The sequence below is a fragment of the Oncorhynchus mykiss genome, unplaced genomic scaffold (genome assembly GCF_013265735.2).
Source record: "Oncorhynchus mykiss isolate Arlee unplaced genomic scaffold, USDA_OmykA_1.1 un_scaffold_197, whole genome shotgun sequence".
NCBI lineage: Eukaryota > Metazoa > Chordata > Actinopteri > Salmoniformes > Salmonidae > Oncorhynchus > Oncorhynchus mykiss.
The window spans coordinates 389,003-411,500 of record NW_023493680.1 but is presented as its reverse complement, the minus strand read 5'-3'; the positions used below and the strand labels follow the sequence as shown (position 1 = coordinate 411,500).

General features: G+C 45.3%; 1 protein-coding gene across 1 annotated transcript in view; it reads right to left on the bottom strand.

Annotated features, from left to right (window-relative positions):
* LOC110516086 (glutamate receptor ionotropic, NMDA 2A-like) overlaps positions 1 to 22,498 on the bottom strand; it is a 342,985-nt gene that overhangs the window by 7,562 nt on the left and 312,925 nt on the right. The window contains exons 10-13 of the mRNA XM_036972887.1: positions 22,030 to 22,259; positions 11,093 to 11,253; positions 8,315 to 8,502; positions 1,638 to 1,876 (exon numbers count right to left, since the gene is read on the bottom strand). Of these exons, the coding sequence (XP_036828782.1) occupies positions 1,638 to 1,876; positions 8,315 to 8,502; positions 11,093 to 11,253; positions 22,030 to 22,259 (818 nt within the window). The remainder of the gene's footprint in view (positions 1 to 1,637; positions 1,877 to 8,314; positions 8,503 to 11,092; positions 11,254 to 22,029; positions 22,260 to 22,498) is intronic.

Genomic DNA, 22,498 nt, shown 5'->3' with positions numbered 1-22,498 from the left:
CCTCACCTCCCTAATACCCCAGCCCCTAGCTCCCTAATACCCCAGCCCCTACCTCCCAATACCCCAGCCCCTCACCTCCCTAATACCCCAGCCCCTAGCTCCCTAATACCCCAGCCCCTACCTCCCTAATACCCCAGCCCCTAACTCCCTAATACCCCAGCCCCTACCTCCCTAATACCCCAGCCCCTACCTCCCTAATACCCCAGCCCCTAACTCCCTAATACCCCAGCCCTTACCTCCCTAATACCCCAGCCCCTAACTCCCTAATACCCCAGCCCCTACCTCCCTAATACCCCAACCTAGTGCCTCCATACACCAATCATAACAGCCCCTATCCCTTCTCCTCTACCCACCATAACATTGACATTAAACCATACCCCTACACCCTAACCACTACCCCCTAACCATTATACACTAACCCTTACCCCCTACCCCCTAACCCCTACCACCTAACCCCTAACCCCTACCCCCTAATCCCTACCTTCTAACCCCTACCCCCTAACCCCTACACCCTAATCCCTACCTCCTAACCCCTACCTCATAACCCCTACCCCCTAATCCATACCTCCTAACCCCTACCCCCTAACTCCTACCTCCTAACCCCTACCCCCTAACCCCTACCCCCTAATCCATACCTCCTAACCCCTACCCCTACCCCTTCCACCAAACCCCTAACCCCTACCCCCTAATCCATACCTCCTAACCCCTACCCCCTAACCCCTACCCCTAACCCCTACCCCCTAACCTCTACCCCCTACCCCCTAACCCCTAACCCCTACCCCCCCAGTCTTACCCTGCTGATAGAGAACAGTAGTCCTGGTGTTCCCGTACAGACTCCAGTGAAACAGTATCTCTCCCTAACCTCTAACCTCTTATCCCTACCCCCTACCCCCCATTCTTACCCTGCTTATAGAGAACAGTAGTCCTGGTGTTCCCGTACAGACTCCAGTGAAACAGTATCTCTCCCTAACCTCTAACCTCTTATCCCTACCCCCTACCCCCCATTCTTACCCTGCTTATAGAGAACAGTAGTCTTGGTGTTCCCGTACAGACTCCAGTGAAACAGTATCTCTCCCTAACCTCTACCCCCTAATCCCTACCTTCTAACCCCTACCCCCTAACCCCTACACCCTAATCCCTACCTCCTAACCCCTACCTCATAACCCCTACCCCCTAATCCATACCTCCTAACCCCTACCCCCTAACTCCTACCTCCTAACCCCTACCCCCTAACCCCTACCCCCTAATCCATACCTCCTAACCCCTACCCCTACCCCTTCCACCAAACCCCTAACCCCTACCCCCTAATCCATACCTCCTAACCCCTACCCCCTAACCCCTACCCCTAACCCCTACCCCCTAACCTCTACCCCCTACCCCCTAACCCCTACCCCCTAACCCCTACCCCCCCAGTCTTACCCTGCTGATAGAGAACAGTAGTCCTGGTGTTCCCGTACAGACTCCAGTGAAACAGTATCTCTCCCTAACCTCTAACCTCTTATCCCTACCCCCTACCCCCCATTCTTACCCTGCTTATAGAGAACAGAAGTCCTGGTGTTCCCGTACAGACTCCAGTGAAACAGTATCTCTCCCTAACCTCTAACCTCTAACCCCTACCCCCTACCCCCCAGTCTTACCCTGCTTATAGAGAACAGTAGTCCTGGTGTTCCCGTACAGACTCCAGTGAAACAGTATCTCAACCTCCAGTAGAAGAGATGCTCTGATATGAAGGTAATGAGAGACAGTCCCATTGCGGTAGCCAGCATGTAAAACACTCCGGCCATGTTGTCGATGTCCAGCTGACTGGACATCACCTCGTTCTTCTCATGGTGACAGATCCCCGTTAGCCACTGAGCTTCCAGCTCCTCCATCTCACCTGGAGGGAGGGAGGGGAGAGAGAGAGGAGAGGAAGAGAGAGGGAGGAAGGGATAGGGGAGAAAGAGAGAGGGGGAAGGAGAGTGTGAGAGGAGAGAGATGAGAGAAAGAGAGAGAGAGAGAGAGGCAGATGATGGGAGAGAAGAGAGAGAGAGATAGACAGAGAGACAGGAGAGAAAGAGAGGGAGGAAGCGAGGGAGGAGAGAGAGGGGAGAGAGAGATAGAAAGAGAGAGAGAGAGAGAGAGAGGAGAGAGAGGCAGAGAGAGAGGCAGATGATGGGAGAGAAGCGAGAGAGAGAGATGAGAGAGAGATGAGAGAGAGGGGGGAGAAGTCAGAGAGCAGTAAAAAAAGGGAGGGAGAGAAATAAAAATATAATTCACTTTATTGTCTCGTCCTCCTCCTCCTCTTCCTCCTCCTCCTCCTCTTCCTCCTCCTCCTCCTCCTCCTCTCTCTGACATTTAAGGTCCCATTAATGTAATGGTATTACTGTCATTCAGCTTGAGTGCGACGTTTGTGTGTGTGTGTGTGTGTGTGTGTATGTGTGTGTGTGTGTGTGTGTGTGTGTGTGTACCTCCAAGCGTTGCAGAAACATTTGACATCACTAACCACATTATACACACAGGAAGGAGAGTGTCAGGGTCTGTCCCAAATGGTCCCTATTCCCTATATAGTGAACTACTTTATACTACAGCCCTATTCCCTATATAGTGCACTACTTTATACTACAGCCCTATTCCCTATATAGTGAACTACTTTATACTACAGCCCTATTCCCTATATAGTACACTACTCTATACTACAGCCCTGTTCCCTATATAGTGCACTACTTTATACTACAGCCCTATTCGCTATATAGTACACTACTTTATACTACAGCCCTATATAGTACACTACTTTATACTACAGCCCTATTCCCTATATAGTACACTACTCTATACTACAGCCCTATTCGCTATATAGTACACTACTTTATACTACAGCCCTATTCCCTATATAGTGCACTACTTTATACTACAGCCCTATTCCCTATATAGTACACTACTTTATACTACAGCCCTATATAGTACACTACTTTATACTACAGCCCTATTCCCTATATAGTACACTACTCTATACTACAGCCCTATTCGCTATATAGTACACTACTTTATACTACAGCCCTATTCCCTATCTAGTACACTACTTTATACTACAGCCCTATATAGTACACTACTTTATACTACAGCCCTATTCGCTATATAGTACACTACTTTATACTACAGCCCTATTCGCTATATAGTACACTACTTTATACTACAGCCCTATTCCCTATATAGTACACTACTTTATACTACAGCCCTATTCCCTATATAGTACACTACTTTATACTACAGCCCTATATAGTACACTACTTTATACTACAGCCCTATTCCCTATATAGTACACTACTTTATACTACAGCCCTATATAGTACACTACTTTATACTACAGCCCTATTCGCTATATAGTACACTACTTTATACTACAGCCCTATTCCCTATATAGTACACTACTCTATACTACAGCCCTATTCGCTATATAGTACACTACTTTATACTACAGCCCTATATAGTACACTACTCTATACTACAGCCCTATTCGCTATATAGTACACTACTTTATACTACAGCCCTATATAGTGCACTACTTTATACTACAGCCCTATTCCCTATATAGTGCACTACTTTATACTACAGCCCTATTCCCTATATAGTGCACTACTTTATACTACAGCCCTATATAGTACACTACTTTATACTACAGCCCTATTCGCTATATAGTACACTACTTTATACTACAGCCCTATATAGTACACTACTTTATACTACAGCCCTATTCGCTATATAGTACACTACTTTATACTACAGCCCTATTCCCTATATAGTGCACTACTTTATACTACAGCCCTATTCCCTATATAGTGCACTACTCTATACTACAGCCCTATTCCCTATATAGTGCACTACTTTATACTACAGCCCTATTCCCTATATAGTGCACTACTCTATACTACAGCCCTATTCCCTATATAGTACACTACTTTATACTACAGCCCTATTCCCTATATAGTGCACTACTTTATACTACAGCCCTATTCCCTATATAGTGCACTACTTTATACTACAGCCCTATATAGTGCACTACTTTATACTACAGCCCTATTCCCTATATAGTACACTACTTTATACTACAGCCCTATTCCCTATATAGTGCACTACTTTATACTACAGCCCTATATAGTACACTACTTTATACTACAGCCCTATTCCCTATATAGTGCACTACTTTATACTACAGCCCTATATAGTGCACTACTCTATACTACAGCCCTATTCCCTATATAGTGCACTACTTTATACTACAGCCCTATTCCCTATATAGTGCACTACTCTATACTACAGCCCTATATAGTACACTACTTTATACTACAGCCCTATTCCCTATATAGTGCACTACTTTATACTACAGCCCTATTCCCTATATAGTGCACTACTTTATACTACAGCCCTATTCCCTATATAGTGCACTACTTTATACTACAGCCCTATTCCCTATATAGTGCACTACTTTATACTACAGCCCTATTCCCTATATAGTGCACTACTCTATACTACAGCCCTATTCCCTATATAGTGCACTACTTTATACTACAGCCCTATATAGTGCACTACTTTATACTACAGCCCTATTCCCTATATAGTACACTACTTTATACTACAGCCCTATTCCCTATATAGTGCACTACTTTATACTACAGCCCTATATAGTGCACTACTTTATACTACAGCCCTATTCCCTATGTAGTGCACTACTTTAGACAAGGGCCCTAGTGGACTAATTAGGGAATAGTATTCAATAGTTGGACAACGTCAAAGTGTCCCAGAGGGCTTCATTTATATGTTCCTCATTTTACAGAAGAGACAGGTTCTCTAAGGAGAGATCTCACTGTCCCTTACTGAGACGCCCGCTTCCTTAAGCAGAGGGAGATATCTCTTCTGTTTCTCTCTCTATCTTCTCTCTCTGTCTCTCTTCTCTCTCTCTCTCTCTCTTCTCTCTCTCTGTTTCTCTCTCCCTGTTTCTCTCTCTATCTTCTCTCTCTGTCTCTCTCTCTATCTTCTCTCTCTCTCTCTGTTTCTCTCTCTATCTTCTCTCTCTCTGTCTCTCTCTCTCTATCTTCTCTCTCTGTCTCTGTTTCTCTATCTTCTCTCCATATGTCTCTCTGTTTCTCTCTCTCTCTAGCCTCAATTGTTCAGCTCATGGACTCTACAAGGTGTTGAAAGTGTTCCACAGGGATGCTGGCCCATGTTGACTCCAATGTTTCACACAGTTGTGTCAAGTTGGCTGGATGTCTTTGGGTTGTACCTCTATCTCCCCTTCCTCCACAATCTCCACCTCCCCCTCCTCCTCCATCTCCTCCTCTATCTCCTCTTCCTCCACAATCTCCACAATCTCCACCTCCCCCTCCTCCTCTATCTCCTCTTCCTCCACTATCTCCACCTCCCCCTCCTCCTCCATCTCCTCCTCTATCTCCTCTTCCTCCACAATCTCCACAATCTCCACCTCCCCCTCCTCCTCTATCTCCTCTTCCTCCACTATCTCCACCTCCCCCTCCATCTCCTTCTCTATCTCCTCCTCTATCTCCTTCTCTACCTCCTCCTCTACCTCCTCCTCCATCTCCTCCTCTACCTCCTCCTTCCATCTCCTCCTCTATCTCCTTCTCTATCTCTACCTCCTCCTCTATCTCCCCTTCCTCCACAATCTCCATGTCCACCTCCTCCTCTATCTCCTCCTCTATCTCCTCCATTTCTATCTCCTCCCCCTCCTCTATCTCCCCCTCCTCTATCACCTCCATCTCTATCTCCTCCTCTATCTCCTCCTCCTCCTCCACAATCTCAACCTCCCCCTCCATCTCCACTATCTCCACCTCCCCATCCAACTCCTCCTCTATCTCTACCTCCTCCTCTATCTTGTCTTCCTCCACTATCTCCATCTCCCCCTCCATCTCCTCCTCTATCTCCCCCTCCTCCTCTATCTCCTCCATCTCTATCTCCTCCTCCATCTCCCCCTCCTCCTCCATCTCCTCCTCTATCTCTGCCTCCTCCTCTATCTCCCCTTCCTCCACAATCTCCACGTCCACCTCCTCCTCTATCTCCCCTTCCTCCACAATCTCCACCTCCCCCTCTATCTCCTCCTCCTCCTCTATCTCCTCCACCTCCTCCATCTCCTCCTCCATCTCCTCCTCCGCCTCTATCTCCTCCTCTATCTCCTCCTCTATCTCCTCCTCCTCCTCCACCTCTTCTATCTCCACCTCTATCTCCTCCTCCTTCTCTATCTCCTCCTCTATCTCCTTCTTCTCTATCTCCACCTCCTCCTTTATCTCCTCCTCCCACTCCTCCTCCTCTATGTCCTCTTCCTCCTCCTCCCCTTCTCCTCCTCCTCCCACTCATCCTCCTATACCTCCTCTTCCTCCTCCCCTTCTCCTCCTCCTCCCACTCCTCCTACTCTTCCTCCTCCCCTTCTCCTCCTCCTCCCAGTCCTCCTCCTCTACCTCCTCTTCCTCCTCCCCTTCTCCTCCTCCTCCCACTCCTCCTCCTCTACCTCCCACTCCTCCTCCCCTTCCCACGCCCCCTTCTCTTCCCACGCCTCCTCCTCCTCCTCCTCTTCCTCCTCCCCTTCTCCTCCTCCTCCCACTCCTCCTCCTCTACCTCCCACTCCTCCTCCTCTACCTCCCACTCCTCCTCACCTAACCACTCCTCCTCCTCTACCTCCTCTTCCTCCTCTTCCTCCCACTCCTCCTCCTCAACATCCTCTTCCTCCTCCTCCCCTCATCCTCTACCTCCTCTACCCCCCCCCTCCTCCTCCTCCTCCTCCTCCTAACATACATAATGTTCAGTAGATATACCACAGTGTGTAACGTGATGGTGACTTGTTGTGAGTGAAGCAGCTGGGAGTCACATACAGGCTGGATCAGAGAAGAATACATTACAATTTATACATTATAATGACTTACACACACACACACACACACACACACACACACACACACACACACACACACACACACACACACAGAAACAGAAACAGACAGACCCCCCATGTTTACAGCTGACTCTACATCAAAGGTTTCTATATATTCACAGCGTTCCCTTTTTTGACGCCGACCATGGGGTACAGTGTGTGTGTGTGTGTGTGTGTGTGTGTGTGTGTGTGTGTGTGTGTGTGTGTGTGTGTGTGTGTGTGTGTGTGTGTGAGAGAGAGAGAGAGAGAGAGAGAGAGAGAGAGAGAGAGACACACAAATTTGACCCCAATAACTACCGTGGGATATGCGTCAACAGCAACCTCGGGAAAATTCCTCTGCATTATCATCAACTGCAGACTCGTACATTTCCTCAATGAAAACACCAAGTATTCCGCTTCCAAATTGACAAACCAAGGCATCGTCTTCGCATCGTCTTCTTTTACCGTACAACAGACCACGTATTCACCCTGCACACCCTAATTGACAACCAAACAAACCAAAACAAAGGCAAAGTCTTCTCATGCTTTGTTGATTTCACAAAAGCCTTCGACTCAATTTGGCATGAGGGTCTGCTATACATATTGATGGAAAGTGGTGTTGGGGGAAAAACATACGACATGAAATCCATGTACACAAACAACAAGTTAAAATAGGCGAAAATCACACGCAAATTTCTTCCCACAAGGCCGTGGGGTGAGACAGGGTTGCAGCTTAAGCCCCACCCTCTTCAACATCTATATCAATGATTTGGCGCGGGCACTAGAACAGTCTGCAGTGAGAAGAGTCCCCTAAGCAAGCTGGTCCTGGCGTTTCCAGTAGGACCCTCTATTCAGAGCGATGTGTGTGTGTGTGTGTCTCACCGTCTCCTATAATAGCCAGTATAGCCAGGTCCACCTGGCGTTTCCAGTAGGACCCTCTATTCAGAGTGATGTGTGTGTCTGTGTGTCTCACCGTCTCCTATAATAGCCAGTATAGCCAGGTCCACCTGGCGTTTCCAGTAGGACCCTCTATTCAGAGTGATGTGTGTGTGTGTCTCACCGTCTCCTATAATAGCCAGTATAGCCAGGTCCACCTGGCGTTTCCAGTAGGACCCTCTATTCAGAGCGATGTGTGTGTGTGTGTGTGTCTCACCGTCTCCTATAATAGCCAGTATAGCCAGGTCCACCTGGCGTTTCCAGTAGGACCCTCTATTCAGAGCGATGTGTGTGTGTGTGTGTCTCACCGTCTCCTATAATAGCCAGTATAGCCAGGTCCACCTGGCGTTTCCAGTAGGACCCTCTATTCAGAGCGATGTGTGTGTCTGTGTGTCTCACCGTCTCCTATAATAGCCAGTATAGCCAGGTCCACCTGGCGTTTCCAGTAGGACCCTCTATTCAGAGAGATGTGTGTGTGTGTCTCACCGTCTCCTATAATAGCCAGTATAGCCAGGTCCACCTGGCGTTTCCAGTAGGACCCTTTATGCAGAGCGATGCCGTAGCCGGTGGTGGCGAAGATGTACCCGCTGCCGATGGTGACCAGCTTACAGCCCTCGTCTCGACCCGCTGCATAGTTCAACACAGCAGCATCGTAGATGAAGGCATCCAGTTTACTGAGAAGGACAGAAAGAAGACAGAGAGAGAAACATAGAGAGACGCAGAGAGAAACAGAGAGAGAGAGAGAGAAAGAGAGAGAGAGAGAGACAGAGAGGGAGAGAGAGACAAAGAGAGAGTCACAGAGAGAGACAGAGAGGGAGAGAGGGAGAGACAGAGAGGGAGAGAGAGACAGAGAGAGAGAGAGAGAGAGAAACATAGAGAGAGAGAGAGAGAGAGAGAGAGAGATAGAAAGAGAGAGAGAGACAGAGACAAAGAGAGAGTCACAGAGAGAGAAACATAGAGAGACGCAGAGAGAAACAGAGAGAGAGAGAGAGAAAGAGAGAGAGAGAGAGAGAGAGACAGAGAGAGAAACATAGAGAGAGAGAGAGAGAGAGAGAGAGATAGAAAGAGAGAGAGAGACAGAGACAAAGAGAGAGACACAGAGAGAGATAAACAGAGATAGAGAGAGATAAACAGAGAGAGAAAGAGAGAGAGAGAGAGAGAGAGAGAGAGAGAGAGAGAGAGAGAGAGACAGAGAGAGAGAGAGGAGAGAGAGATAGAGACAGAGAGGCAGAGACAAACAGAGAGAGAGAGAGAGAGAGAGAGAGAGAGAGAGAGAGAGAGAGAGACAGAGACAGAGACAAACCGAGAGAGAGATAGAGAGAGAGAGAGAGAGAGAGAGAGAGAGAGACAGAGACAGAGACAAACCGAGAGAGAGAGAGAGAGAGAGAGAGAGAGAGAGAGAGAGAGAGAGAGAGAGAGAGAGAAGCAGGAACTCTTTAATTTTTCAAACCCTTCTGGACCAAAACACTGAGGCATCTCCCGTACGGCTAGATGAAGTTCACACACACACACACACACACACACACACACACACAGACACACACACACACACACACTTCTCTAATAGCAAGCCACTGTCTGGCATTCACTGAATGTCAACTGGTACACAGTCCATCGTTTAACTCTAATACGGTTAACTAAGGGTGTGTTAGTGTGTGTGTGTGTGTGTGTGTGTGTGTGTGTGTATCTTAGATATCTGAGCAGAGAAACAACAAAGCATCTCCTCAGCCAATAAAAGCACAATATTTAACACCCTCTCCTATCTCTGTCTCTCCTCCCTCTCTCTGTCTCTCCACTTTCTCTTCCTCCTCCCAACTCTGTCTCTCCTCCCTCTCTCTGTCTCTCAACCCTATCTCTGTCTCTCTATCGCTCTGCCACTCCTCCCTCTCTCCTCCCTCTCTCTGTCTCTCCACCCTCTCACTTTCTCTCCACACTTTCTCTTCCTCCTCCCAACTCCGTCTCTCCTCCCTCTCTCTCCTCCCTTTCTCTGTCTCTCAACCCTATCTCTGTCTCTCTATCGCTCTGCCACTCCTCCCTCTCTCCTCCCTCTCTCTGTCTCTTTCTCTCTCCGTCTCTCCTCCCTCTCTTAATTTCTCCACCCTCTTCTCCGTCTCTCCTCCCTCTCTCTCCTCCCTCTCTCTGTCTCTCAACCCTCTCTCTGTCTCTCTATCGCTCTGCCACTCCTCCCTCTCTCTCCTCACTCTCCCTGTCTCTCCACCCTTTATCTGTCTCTCCTCCATCAACCAGGGTCTGTAGTGACACCTCTAGATGCAGCCCCAAACTTCTCTCTTCCTTTCCTCTCCATCTCTTCAAGGGGTTTTCTCTCCTGGGTAAAAGTCTCTAATTGGATTATATTCCCCAGTAATTAACCAATCCACATAGTATATTCCCGAGCCATTAACCAATCAAATAGTTGTATTCCCTTGCTATTAATCAATCAAAATATTCTATTAACCATTCATTAACCAATCACCAGCTTTCCCTACTCTCTTCTAGTTTTTCATTTCTACTTCCCCCTCCTCTTCTATCTTCTCTCTCCCCTTCTCCTAATTCTCCCCTCCTCCCTCCTCCTCTCCTCCCCTCCTCCCCTTCTCCCGTCCTCTCCTCATTCCTCCAATCATCCTGTATGACCTCAAAGCATCCATCTCCCACTGTGTGACAACCATTCAAATAGCTCTCTCACACACGCGCACGCACACACACACACACACACACACACACACACACACACACACACACACACATCTTCCGTCTCATCTCCCTTTATACAGATCAGTGTTAAATAGTGCTGCTACTCCTAGTTAGCTTTTTCATTCATTCTGCAGACTTGGTCATCAATGAAACACACACAAACACACACACACACACACACACACACACACACACACACACACACACACACACACACAACACTAACTGGGTTAGGGAGATAGGTACTCCCTCTATTGGTTGTGAGTCATCCATTGATTGTTTAATACGCCCACACACACACACACGGTCTATAGCCAGAGTGCAGCAACACACACCAAACACACGCACACACACACACACACACAAACACTGTCTATAGCCAGAGTGCAGCAACACACACCAAACACACACATACACACACACACAGAGACATACCGACGCAGAGAGCGAGAACAGACACACACGATGAGAGACATTCAGCCCCTCATATGATGAGACATCCAGACCAGAGATAGGTGAGTGAGACCCACAGAGGGGGCCCTCGCCCCTCCCCGCCGTGCCCAGGCTCCCTACCCCGTCTTCAGGCTGACCAGAGCGTCCTGAACCCCTGTCTGGTGGTACTTGGACAGGTACTCGTGCATGTTAGGGTAATTCTTCCTGATGTTCCTCTCTGTCGAACCGTTGGGGACCGTCCCAAAACGGAACGGAGGGGAGTACGCATACGGGTTCTGGAACTGGAGAAAGGGGAGGGGGGGGGAGAAGGAGAAGAATGAGAACAGAAAGGACAGGGCTGCAGAGACATCTCTCTGAGAATTAGAGAAAGGACCTCAGAGTAAACAGCCTCAGAGTAAACAGCCTCAGAGTAAAGGACCTCAGAGTAAACAGCCTAAGAGTAAACAGCCTCAGAGTAAACAGCCTCAGAGTAAACAGTCTCAGAGTAAACAGCCTCAGAGTAAACAGCCTTAGAGTAAAGGACCTCAGAGTAAACAGCCTCAGAGTAAACAGCTTCAGAGTAAACAGTCTCAGAGTAAACAGCCTCAGAGTAAACAGCCTCAGAGTAAACAGCCTCAGAGTAAACAGTCTCAGAGTAAAGGACCTCAGAGTAAACAGCCTCAGAGTAAACAGCCTCAGAGTAAACAGTCTCAGAGTAAACAGCCTCAGAGTAAAGGACCTCAGAGTAAAGGACCTCAGAGTAAACAGCCTCAGAGTAAACAGCCTCAGAGTAAACAGCCTCAGAGTAAACAGCCTCAGAGTAAACAGTCTCAGAGTAAAGGACCTAAGAGTAAACAGCCTCAGAGTAAACAGCCTCAGAGTAAACAGCCTCAGAGTAAACAGCCTCAGAGTACAGGACCTCAGAGTAAACAGCCTCAGAGTAAACAGCCTCAGAGTAAACAGCCTCAGAGTAAACAGCCTCAGAGTAAACAGCCTCAGAGTAAACAGCCTCAGAGTACAGGACCTCAGAGTAAACAGCCTCAGAGTAAACAGCCTCAGAGTAAACAGTCTCAGAGTAAAGGACCTCAGAGTAAACAGCCTCAGAGTAAACAGCCTCAGAGTAAACAGCCTCAGAGTAAACAGCCTCAGAGTACAGGACCTCAGAGTAAACAGCCTCAGAGTAAACAGCCTCAGAGCAAACAGCCTCAGAGTAAAGGACCTCAGAGTAAACAGCCTCAGAGTAAACAGCCTCAGAGTAAACAGCCTCAGAGTAAAGGACCTCAGAGTTAACAGCGTCAGAGTAAACAGCCTCAGAGTAAACAGCCTCAGAGTAAACAGCCTCAGAGTAAACAGCCTCAGAGTAAAGGACCTCAGAGTAAACAGCCTCAGAGTAAAGGACCTCAGAGTAAACAGCCTCAGAGTAAACAGTCTCAGAGTAAACAGCCTCAGAGTAAACAGCCTCAGAGTAAAGGACCTCAGAGTAAACAGCCTCAGAGTAAACAGCCTCAGAGTAAACAGCCTCAGAGTAAACAGCCTCAGAGTAAACAGCCTCAGAGTAAACAGCCTCAGAGTAAAGGACCTCAGAGTAAACAGCCTCAGAGTAAACAGCCTAAGAGTAAACAGCCTCAGAGTAAACAGCCTCAGAGTAAACAGCCTCAGAGCAAACAGCCTCAGAGTAAACAGCCTCAGAGTAAAGGACCTCAGAGTAAAGGACCTCAGAGTAAAGGACCTCAGAGTAAAGAACCTCAGAGTAAACAGCCTAAGAGTAAACAGCCTCAGAGTAAACAGCCTCAGAGTAAACAGCCTCAGAGTAAACAGCCTCAGAGTAAACAGCCTCAGAGTAAAGGACCTCAGAGTAAAGGACCTCTCTCTCTCTCTCTCTCTGTCTCTCTTCTGGTCTCCTCTTTCTCTCCTCTCCTCCCTCTCTTTCAGGGTGTGCTGTGTGTCACTCTCTTACGTAACCTGGCGGAACAGATCTCGTCTCCCTCAGTTCCCCTTCCGGCCTGCTCTCCTGTGTCTCTCTCCTTTCAATCTCTCCTCCCTCTCTCTCTCTCTCTCTCTCTCTCTCTCTCTCGCTCTCTCTCTCTCTCGCTCTCTCTCTCTCTCTCTCTCTTAGTTCCCCTTCCGGCCTGCTCTCCTGTGTCTCTCTCCTTTCTTTCTCTCTCTCTCTCTCTCTCTCTCTCTCTCTCTCTCTCTCTCTCTCTCTCTCTTTTAGTTCCCCTTCAGGCCTGCTCTCCTGTGTCTCTCTCCTTTCTATCTCTCCTCCCTCTCTCTCTCTCTCTCTCTCTCTCTTAGTTCCCCTTCCGGCCTGTCCTCGGTCCTCTTTCCTCTGTCCTCTTTCCTCTGTCCTCTTTCCTCTGTCCTCTGTCCTCTTTCCTCTGTGCTCTGTCCTCTTTCTTATTCCACTCTTTCCTCTTCTGTCCTCTTTTTTTAAACATCTCACTTTTTCCTCTCGCTTCTCTCTTCTGCTATATATAAGAAAGAAGGAAAACAGCTGAGCTCTCTCTTCTTCAGTCGTCTCCCGTTTTTCTTATATACCCCCCTCTTCTTATATCCCTCCCCCTCTTTCTGAAACTCCTCCCTCTTCTTATATCCCTCCCCCTCTTTCTGAAACTCCTCCCTCTTCTGATATCCCTCCCCCTCTTACTGAAACTCCTCCCTCTCTCTCTCTCTCTCCCTCTCTCTCTCTCTCTCTCTCTCCCTCCCTCTCTCTCTGTCTCTCTCTCTCTCTGTCTCTCTCTCCCTCCCTCTCTCTCTCTCTCTCTCTCTGTCTCTCTCTCTCTCTTTGTCCTCCTCCTACTCCTCCTGTCATCCTGTAATTGTCCCACAGGGAGGATAAAGACAGAGTTGTATTGAACACAATAGATTTTTTTTATTTTCGTCCTCCTTGGTTAGTAAAATGTTCTTCTTCTCTGGGTCAAAGACCATCTAAAGGGGAGGGGCAGGGGGAGGGGCAGGGGCGGGGTTTGGGAACTGACGTCAGATAAAAATACACATAGCGAATCACATCGACCTGTTTTAATCATTCGAATATGTCAATGGTCTTTATATTTATACATATATATATATATATATATACATCATTTAAATACTACATGAATAAATACATAAATTAAGACATATCATTAAGTAAAACCTTTTTTTCTGTTCTATCCAAATTAGTAGGATTTTGACGATTTAAAATGGTCACTTAAAAACAAAAAAATAATCTATGTAACAGATCTTGTATGACAATGTGGCTGTTGAAAGAGAAATCAAATCAAAACTTTATTTGTCAACAACAAGTGTCGACTTTTACCGTGAAAATGCTTTACTTTACAACGAACAGAGCAGTTCAAAGAAGAGTTAAGAAAATATATTTAACCAAATAGACTAAAATATAAAGTCATTATAATAAGTAACACAATAAGACTAACATTAACGGGGCTATATACAGGGTGTTACGGTACAGAGTCAATGTGGAGGCTATATACAGGGTGTTACGGTACAGAGTCAATGTGGAGGCTATATACAGGGTGTTACGGTACAGAGTCAATGTGGAGGCTATATACAGGGTGTTACGGTACAGAGTCAATGTGGAGGCTATATACAGGGTGTTACGGTACAGAGTCAATGTGGAGGCTATATTAAGGGTATTACGGTACAGAGTCAATGTGGAGGCTATATACAGGGGGTACCGGTACAGAGTCAATGTGGAGACTATATACAGGGGGTACCGGTACAGAGTCAATGTGGAGACTATATACAGGGGGTACTGGTACAGAGTCAATGTGGAGGCTATATACAGGGGGTACTGGTACAGAGTCAATGTGGAGACTATATACAGGGGGTACCGGTACAGAGTCAATGTGGAGACTATATACAGGGGGTACCGGTACAGAGTCAATGTGGAGGCTATATACAGGGGGTACTGGTACAGAGTCAATGTGGAGGCTATATACAGGGGGTACCGGTACAGAGTCAATGTGGAGGCTATATACAGGGGGTACCGGTACAGAGTCAATGTGCAGGCTATATACAGGGGGTACCGGTACAGAGTCAATGTGCAGGCTATATACAGGGTGTTACGGTACAGAGTCAATAAGGAGGCTATATACAGGGGGTACCGGTACAGAGTCAATGTGGAGACTATATACAGGGGGTACCGGTACAGAGTCAATATGCAGGCTATATACAGGGGGTACCGGTACAGAGTAAATGTGGAGGCTATATACAGGGGGTACCGGTACAGAGTCAATGTGGAGGCTATATACAGGGTATTACGGTACAGAGTCAATGTGGAGACTATATACAGGGGGTACCGGTACAGAGTCAATGTGCAGGCTATATACAGGGGGTACCGGTACAGAGTCAATGTGGAGGCTATATACAGGGGGTACCGGTACAGAGTCAATTTGCAGGCTATATACAGGGTATTACGGTACAGAGTCAATGTGGAGGCTATATACAGGGGGTACCGGTACAGAGTCAATGTGGAGGCTATATACAGGGGGTACCGGTACAGAGTCAATTTGCAGGCTATATACAGGGTATTACGGTACAGAGTCAATGTGGAGGCTATATACAGGGGGTACCGGTACAGAGTCAATGAGGAGGCTATATACAGGGGGTACCGGTACAGAGTCAATGTGGAGGCTATACACAGGGTATTGCGGTACAGAGTCAGCGTGTGGGAGGAGGGAGGGGGGGTGAACAGGTAAGTCTGGGTAATTTGTACATGTAGGTAGGGGTGAAGTGACCATGTAGAATGTACTGTATTTGTAGTGTATTTTCAAAGTACACGAAAAGGAAACTTAATACATTCAGTTAACTCTGTATACTTACTGCGTAGTAACACTACGTGAATCAAAACCGTAAAAACGTCAAAACGGGAAAAACAAAATAACTCATATAAAACATCTTTCTACGTCAACATACTGGTAACAAACAAACAACACAGAATCAAATCAATACCGATACAATTACGTCTGATCAGAACCGATCACACGTCGTTCCCACGGTGACGGATAGCAGCTCCTTACGTCCTGTCGCAGGAAGCCACTGCTTGACTTGGGTCGGAGCAATTTATCTTATTTTTTTTAGGGGGGGGGGGGGGCGACTGCGTACCGACTCCACTATGAAACAAAGTGGCGTTATCACCGGCTCAGATTCAAAAAAGTTTGATCAAAGCGGAATTAAAATGGGATGAAGGTTCCTACGGTCTTGAGAATTATTATTTTAAGTACAGAGTACTGCTGGTTTTCTGCTCTACCTGATCATTATTATTATTATTAATATTATTATAAGTACAGAGTACTGCTGGTTTTCTGCTCTACCTGATCATTATTATTATTATTAATGTTATTATAAGTACAGAGTACTGCTGGTTTTCTGCTCTACCTGATCATTATTATAAGTACAGAGTACTGCTGGTCTTCTGCTCTACCTGATCATTATTATAAGTACAGAGTACTGCTGGTTTTCTACTCTACCTGATCATTATTATAAGTACAGAGTACTGCTGGTTTTCTGCTCTACCTGATCATTATTATAAGTACAGAGTACTGCTGGTTTTCTGCTCTACCTGATCATTATTATAAGTACAGAGTACTGCTGGTTTTCTGCTCTACCTGATCATTATTAATATTATTATAAGTACAGAGTACTGCTGGTTTTCTGCTCTACCTGATCATTATTATTATTATTATAAGTACAGAGTACTGCTGGTTTTCTGCTCTACCTGATCATTATTATTATTAATATTATTATAAGTACAGAGTACTGCTGGTTTTCTGCTCTACCTAATCATTATTAATATAATTATAAGTACAGAGTACTGCTGGTTTTCTGCTCTACCTGATCATTATTATTATTATTAATATTATTATAAGTACAGAGTACTGCTGGTTTTCTGCTCTACCTGATCATTATTATTATTATTCATATTATTATAAGTACAGAGTACTGCTGGTTTTCTGCTCTACCTGATCATTATTAATATTATTATAAGTACAGAGTACTGCTGGTTTTCTGCTCTACCTGATCATTATTATTATTATTAATGTTATTATAAGTACAGAGTACTGCTGGTTTTCTGCTCTACCTGATCATTATTATAAGTACAGAGTACTGCTGGTTTTCTGCTCTACCTGATCATTATTATAAGTACAGAGTACTGCTGGTTTTCTGCTCTACCTGATCATTATTATAAGTACAGAGTACTGCTGGTTTTCTGCTCTACCTGATCATTATTAATATTAATATTATTATAAGTACAGAGTACTGCTGGTTTTCTGCTCTACCTAATCATTATTAATATAATTATAAGTACAGAGTACTGCTGGTTTTCTGCTCTACCTGATCATTATTAATATTATTATAAGTACAGAGTACTGCTGGTTTTCTGCTCTACCTGATCATTATTATTATTATTAATATTATTATAAGTACAGAGTACTGCTGGTTTTCTGCTCTACCTGATCATCATTATTATTATTATTAATATTATTATAAGTACAGAGTACTGCTGGTTTTCTGCTCTACCTGATCATTATTATTATTATTAATATTATTATAAGTACAGAGTACTGCTGGTTTTCTGCTCTACCTGATCATTATTATTATTTTTAATATTATTATACGTACAGAGTACTGCTGGTTTTCTGCTCTACCTGATCATTATTATTATTATTAATATTATTATAAGTACAGAGTACTGCTGGTTTTCTGCTCTACCTGATCATTATTATTATTATTAATATTATTATAAGTACAGAGTACTGCTGGTTTTCTGCTCTACCTGATCATTATTATTATTATTAATATTATTATAAGTACAGAGTACTGCTGGTTTTCTGCTCTACCTGATCATTATTATTATTATCAATATTATTATAAGTACAGAGTACTGCTGGTTTTCTAATTGATAATTACCTGCACCCAGCTAGTGTCCCAGATCAAAATCATTCCCAAATTAGAAGAGAATAATTTTTTAAAAAGCAGAGGAACTGGCTTTGATGAGGAAAATGTGAATCAACCTGCTTGTCTCCACTGAGTCCAAGAGAGAAACACCAGAAATGTCAACACTCGGTAACGCTGGCCAATCAGCTGTGTCGTGGATGGGATTCTACCGCTGCTAGAGGATCATAAACTGGAGCTATACTGTCAAGGTTCTGTGGGGGAGTTTAAACCTCCTTAGCCCACTGTGTGTGTGTGTGTGTGTGTGTGTGTGTCTGTAGTGTGTGTGTGTGTGTGTGTGTGTCTGTAGTGTGTGTGTGTGTGTGTCTGTAGTGTGTGTGTGTGTCTGTAGTGTGTGTGTGTGTGTGTCTGTAGTGTGTGTCTGTAGTGTGTGTGTGTGTGTGTGTGTGTGTGTGTGTGTGTGTGTGTGTGTGTGTGTGTGTGTGTGTGTGTGTGTGTGTGTGTGCCCCTGCTCTCTGCCCCCCACTCCTCTCTCTCTCTCTCTCTCTCTGATCTAAGCACCATGGATCAGCCGTGTTTCCATCCTGCAGTCCAGCTCTACATCCCAGTGTGGTGTAGGTGTGTGTGCCCCTGCTCTCTGCCCCCCACTCCTCTCTCTCTCTCTCTCTCTCTGATCTAAGCACCATGGATCAGCCGTGTTTCCATCCTGCAGTCCAGCTCTACATCCCAGTGTAGTGTAGGTGTGTGTGTGCCCCTGCTCTCTGCCCCCCACTCCTCTCTCTCTCTCTCTCTCTGATCTAAGCACCATGGATCAGCCGTGTTTCCATCCTGCAGTCCAGCTCTACATCCCAGTGTAGTGTAGGTGTGTCCTGGACCCCAAGCAGGCCGCACAGTAGATGGACCTTTTCACTTCTATTGGTCAACACGATCCACAACGCCTCGAGAGCTTCGTTACTACGGTTACAATGGCGTGGTAAAACAATCATTATTATTATTACGTCCCGGAGAGTTTCCCTCCCCCCCAGGAAATAACTCCAGGCCTCTGTAACAGCCTGATACATCGGGATAAATACGTACCTGGAGATGATTTAAGGACACAAAACAAAAACAGGACATTAGATGTTAATGGAGACAGGATGAGGACAACAGATCCATAGAGGTAGATAGAAGGCCCATGCTAAAACATGTTTTTTGGGGGCACTGGAGTTGTCTATCAAAGTCTATGGGACAGTACCTCCATAGAGGTAGATAGAAGTCCCATGCTAAAACACGTTTTTTGGGGCACTCGAGTTGTCTATCAAAGTCTATGAGACAGTACCTCCATAGAGGTCGATAGAGGGCCTTTCTTTACATCTGTGTCTTAATGGCTTCTGTGACAGCATGGGCAGCGTCATTGAGGGCCTTCTCATAATTTAAGCAAGTAGCCTTGGCTCAAGCCTTGGCTTTGGTCTTTGGTATGACTCGGCCGGGGATCGAACTCCCAACCTTTCACTCTCAAGGACGAGACAAGACCCCTGAGTTTGGTCTCCATTTTAAAAGTAGTTAATTTCTTATTTTTCTTATTTCAGTAAACAAACTGAGCGCCTGCCAAATGAACCTGTTAATTAAAGTCAAGCTTGGTGATTTACTATCAAATTAAAGTCAAGCTTGGTGATTTACTATCAACTGAACCTGTTTAAAGTCAAGCTTGGTGATTTACTATCATCTGAACCTGTTTATTAAAGTCAAGCTTGGTGATTTACTATCAACTGAACCTGTATAAAGTCAAGCTTGGTGATTTACTATCAACTGAACCTGTTTATTAAAGTCAAGCTTGGTGATTTACTATCAACTGAACCTGTTTATTAAAGTCAAGCTTGGTGATTTACTATCATCTGAACCTGTTTATTAAAGTCAAGCTTGGTGATTTACTATCAACTGAACCTGTTTATTAAAGTCAAGCTTGGTGATTTACTATCAACTGAACCTGTTTATTAAAGTCAAGCTTGGTGATTTACTATCAACTGAACCTGTTTATTAAAGTCAAGCTTGGTGATTTAATATCAACTGAACCTGTTTATTAAAGTCAAGCTTGGTGATTTACTATCAACTGAACCTGTATAAAGTCAAGCTTGGTGATTTACTATCAGCTGAACCTGTTTAAAGTCAAGCTTGGTGATTTACTATCAACTGAACCTGTATAAAGTCAAGCTTGGTGATTTACTATCAACTGAACCTGTTTATTAAAGTCAAGCTTGGTGATTTACTATCAACTGAACCTGTTTATTAAAGTCAAGCTTGGTGATTTACTATCAACTGAACCTGTTTATTAAAGTCAAGCTTGGTGATTTACTATCAACTGAACCTGTTTATTAAAGTCAAGCTTGGTGATTTACTATCAACTGAACCTGTTTATTAAAGTCAAGCTTGGTGATTTACTATCAACTGAACCTGTTTATTAAAGTCAAGCTTGGTGATTTACTATCAACTGAACCTGTTTATTAAAGTCAAGCTTGGTGATTTACTATCAACTGAACCTGTTTATTAAAGTCAAGCTTGGTGATTTACTATCAACTGAACCTGTTTATTAAAGTCAAGCTTGGTGATTTACTATCAACTGAACCTGTTTGTTAAAGTCAAGCTTGGTGATTTACTATCAACTGAACCTGTTTATTAAAGTCAAGCTTGGTGATTTACTATCAACTGAACCTGTTTATTAAAGTCAAGCTTGGTGATTTACTATCAGCTGAACCTGTATTAAGTCAAGCTCTGTGATTTTCAGGCTCCTCTGCAGTTACGGAATGTTAAACTAAGCAGTGTAATCCATTGGCTGATCCTTCCTAATGACCCGGATGGAGTTATGTGAACGACCCTTCCTTAACCCACAGGAAGTCCCACCCAGTTGACTACTTAAAAAAATTGTGAATGTCCTCAATGTCTCTGGCCCATGCTAAAAACAGGCTTTGTGGGCACTAGAGCTATCTATCTACGTTTATGGGACAGTAGGTCCATAGAGGTAGATAGAGGGCCCATGCTAAAAACAGGCTTTGTGGGCACTAGAGTTGTCTATCAAAGTCTATGGGACAGTACCTCCATAGAGGTAGATAGAGGGCCCATGCTAAAAACAGGCTTTGTGGCATTAGAGCTATCTATCTACGTTTATGGGACAGTAGGTCCTTAGAGGTAGATAGAGGGCCCATGCTAAAAACAGGCTTTGTGGGCACTAGAGTTGTCTATCAAAGTCTATGGAACAGTACCTCCATAGAGGTAGATAGAGGTCCCATGCTAAAAACAGGCTTTGTGGCACTAGAGCTATCTATCTACGTTTATGGGACAGTAGGTCCATAGAGGTAGATAGAGGGCCCATGCTAAAAACAGGCTTTGTGGCATTAGAGCTATCTATCTACGTTTATGGGACAGTAGGTCCATAGAGGTAGATAGAGGGCCCATGCTAAAAACAGGCTTTGTGGCATTAGAGCTATCTATCTATGTTTATGGGACAGTAGATCCATAGAGGTAGATAGGGGGCCCATGCTAAAAACAGTCTTAGGGAACACTAGAGCTGTCTATTTAAGTCTATGGGACAATAGAACTGAAGCTGACATAAAGTAGGTGACTATGCTGTGATTCCCTAGCCTCTATGCTAGCTTCACGCGCTCTGCGGAATCTCGGAATCTCGGAAACATTCCGACGGGGAATCCGAGGGGGTTACAAGATTGTAACTCTAGTTTCCCCGTTTGTAGTTCCGACTCGGAAATTGTGCATTTCCGATCGTTCCGCGAGGACGTGAAGGCAGCACAGAACATACAGACATAGAATGTAAATGTAAACATCTAGGTGAACACACGATCTACTAAAAACCCTATTTCTAGGCCCTGCCTCTATCTCTGTCTCTAAACTCCAGGCCATGTATATCGACACCGACAGCGTATTCAACCCAGGGAATCGGTGTAGCTCAAGATAGTGTTAGCTCTCTGAGCTAAAGCCCCCTTTGTGTAGGGGGAGGGCATCAGCTCTAGGGAGCTAACACGAGTTCTTAAGGTCACCAAAAGCGATTCTTCGCTCCAGCGAAATTCTCAATGGGACAGCAACATCGTACATAAAAAAAAAACTATTTTTTAAATGTATTTTTTATTTATCAAATCAATGTTATTATAACTATCAATCTTAACATGCTGAGAGTATGAACAGTAAAACATTACCTTGTTGTCAGACAGTCCCGTGACCTGGTCTACAAACTCCTCCTGGATCATGAAGGCAGCCAGGTTGGCTGTGTAGGAGGCCAGGAAGATGACGGCGAAGAAGGCCCACACCGACACTATGAACTTACTGGTGGTGCCTTTAGGGTTCTGAACCGGGACAGAGTTGTTGAACACCAGACCCCACAGCAGCCACACCGCCTTACCCATAGTGAACGATGGGCCGTGGGGGTCTGGAGGGAGGGAGGGAGGGAGGGAGGGAAGGAAGGAGGGAGGGAGGGAGGGAGGGAGGGAGGGAGGGAAGGAAGGAAGGAAGGAAGGAAGGAAGGAAGGAAGGAAGGAAGGAAGGAAGGAAAAAGTAAATTCAGACTTAAAAATGTGTGTGTGTGTGTGTGTGTGTGTGTGTGTGTGTGTGTGTGTGTGTGTGTGCGTGTGCGTGTGTGTGTGTGTGTGCGTGTGCGTGTGCGTGTGT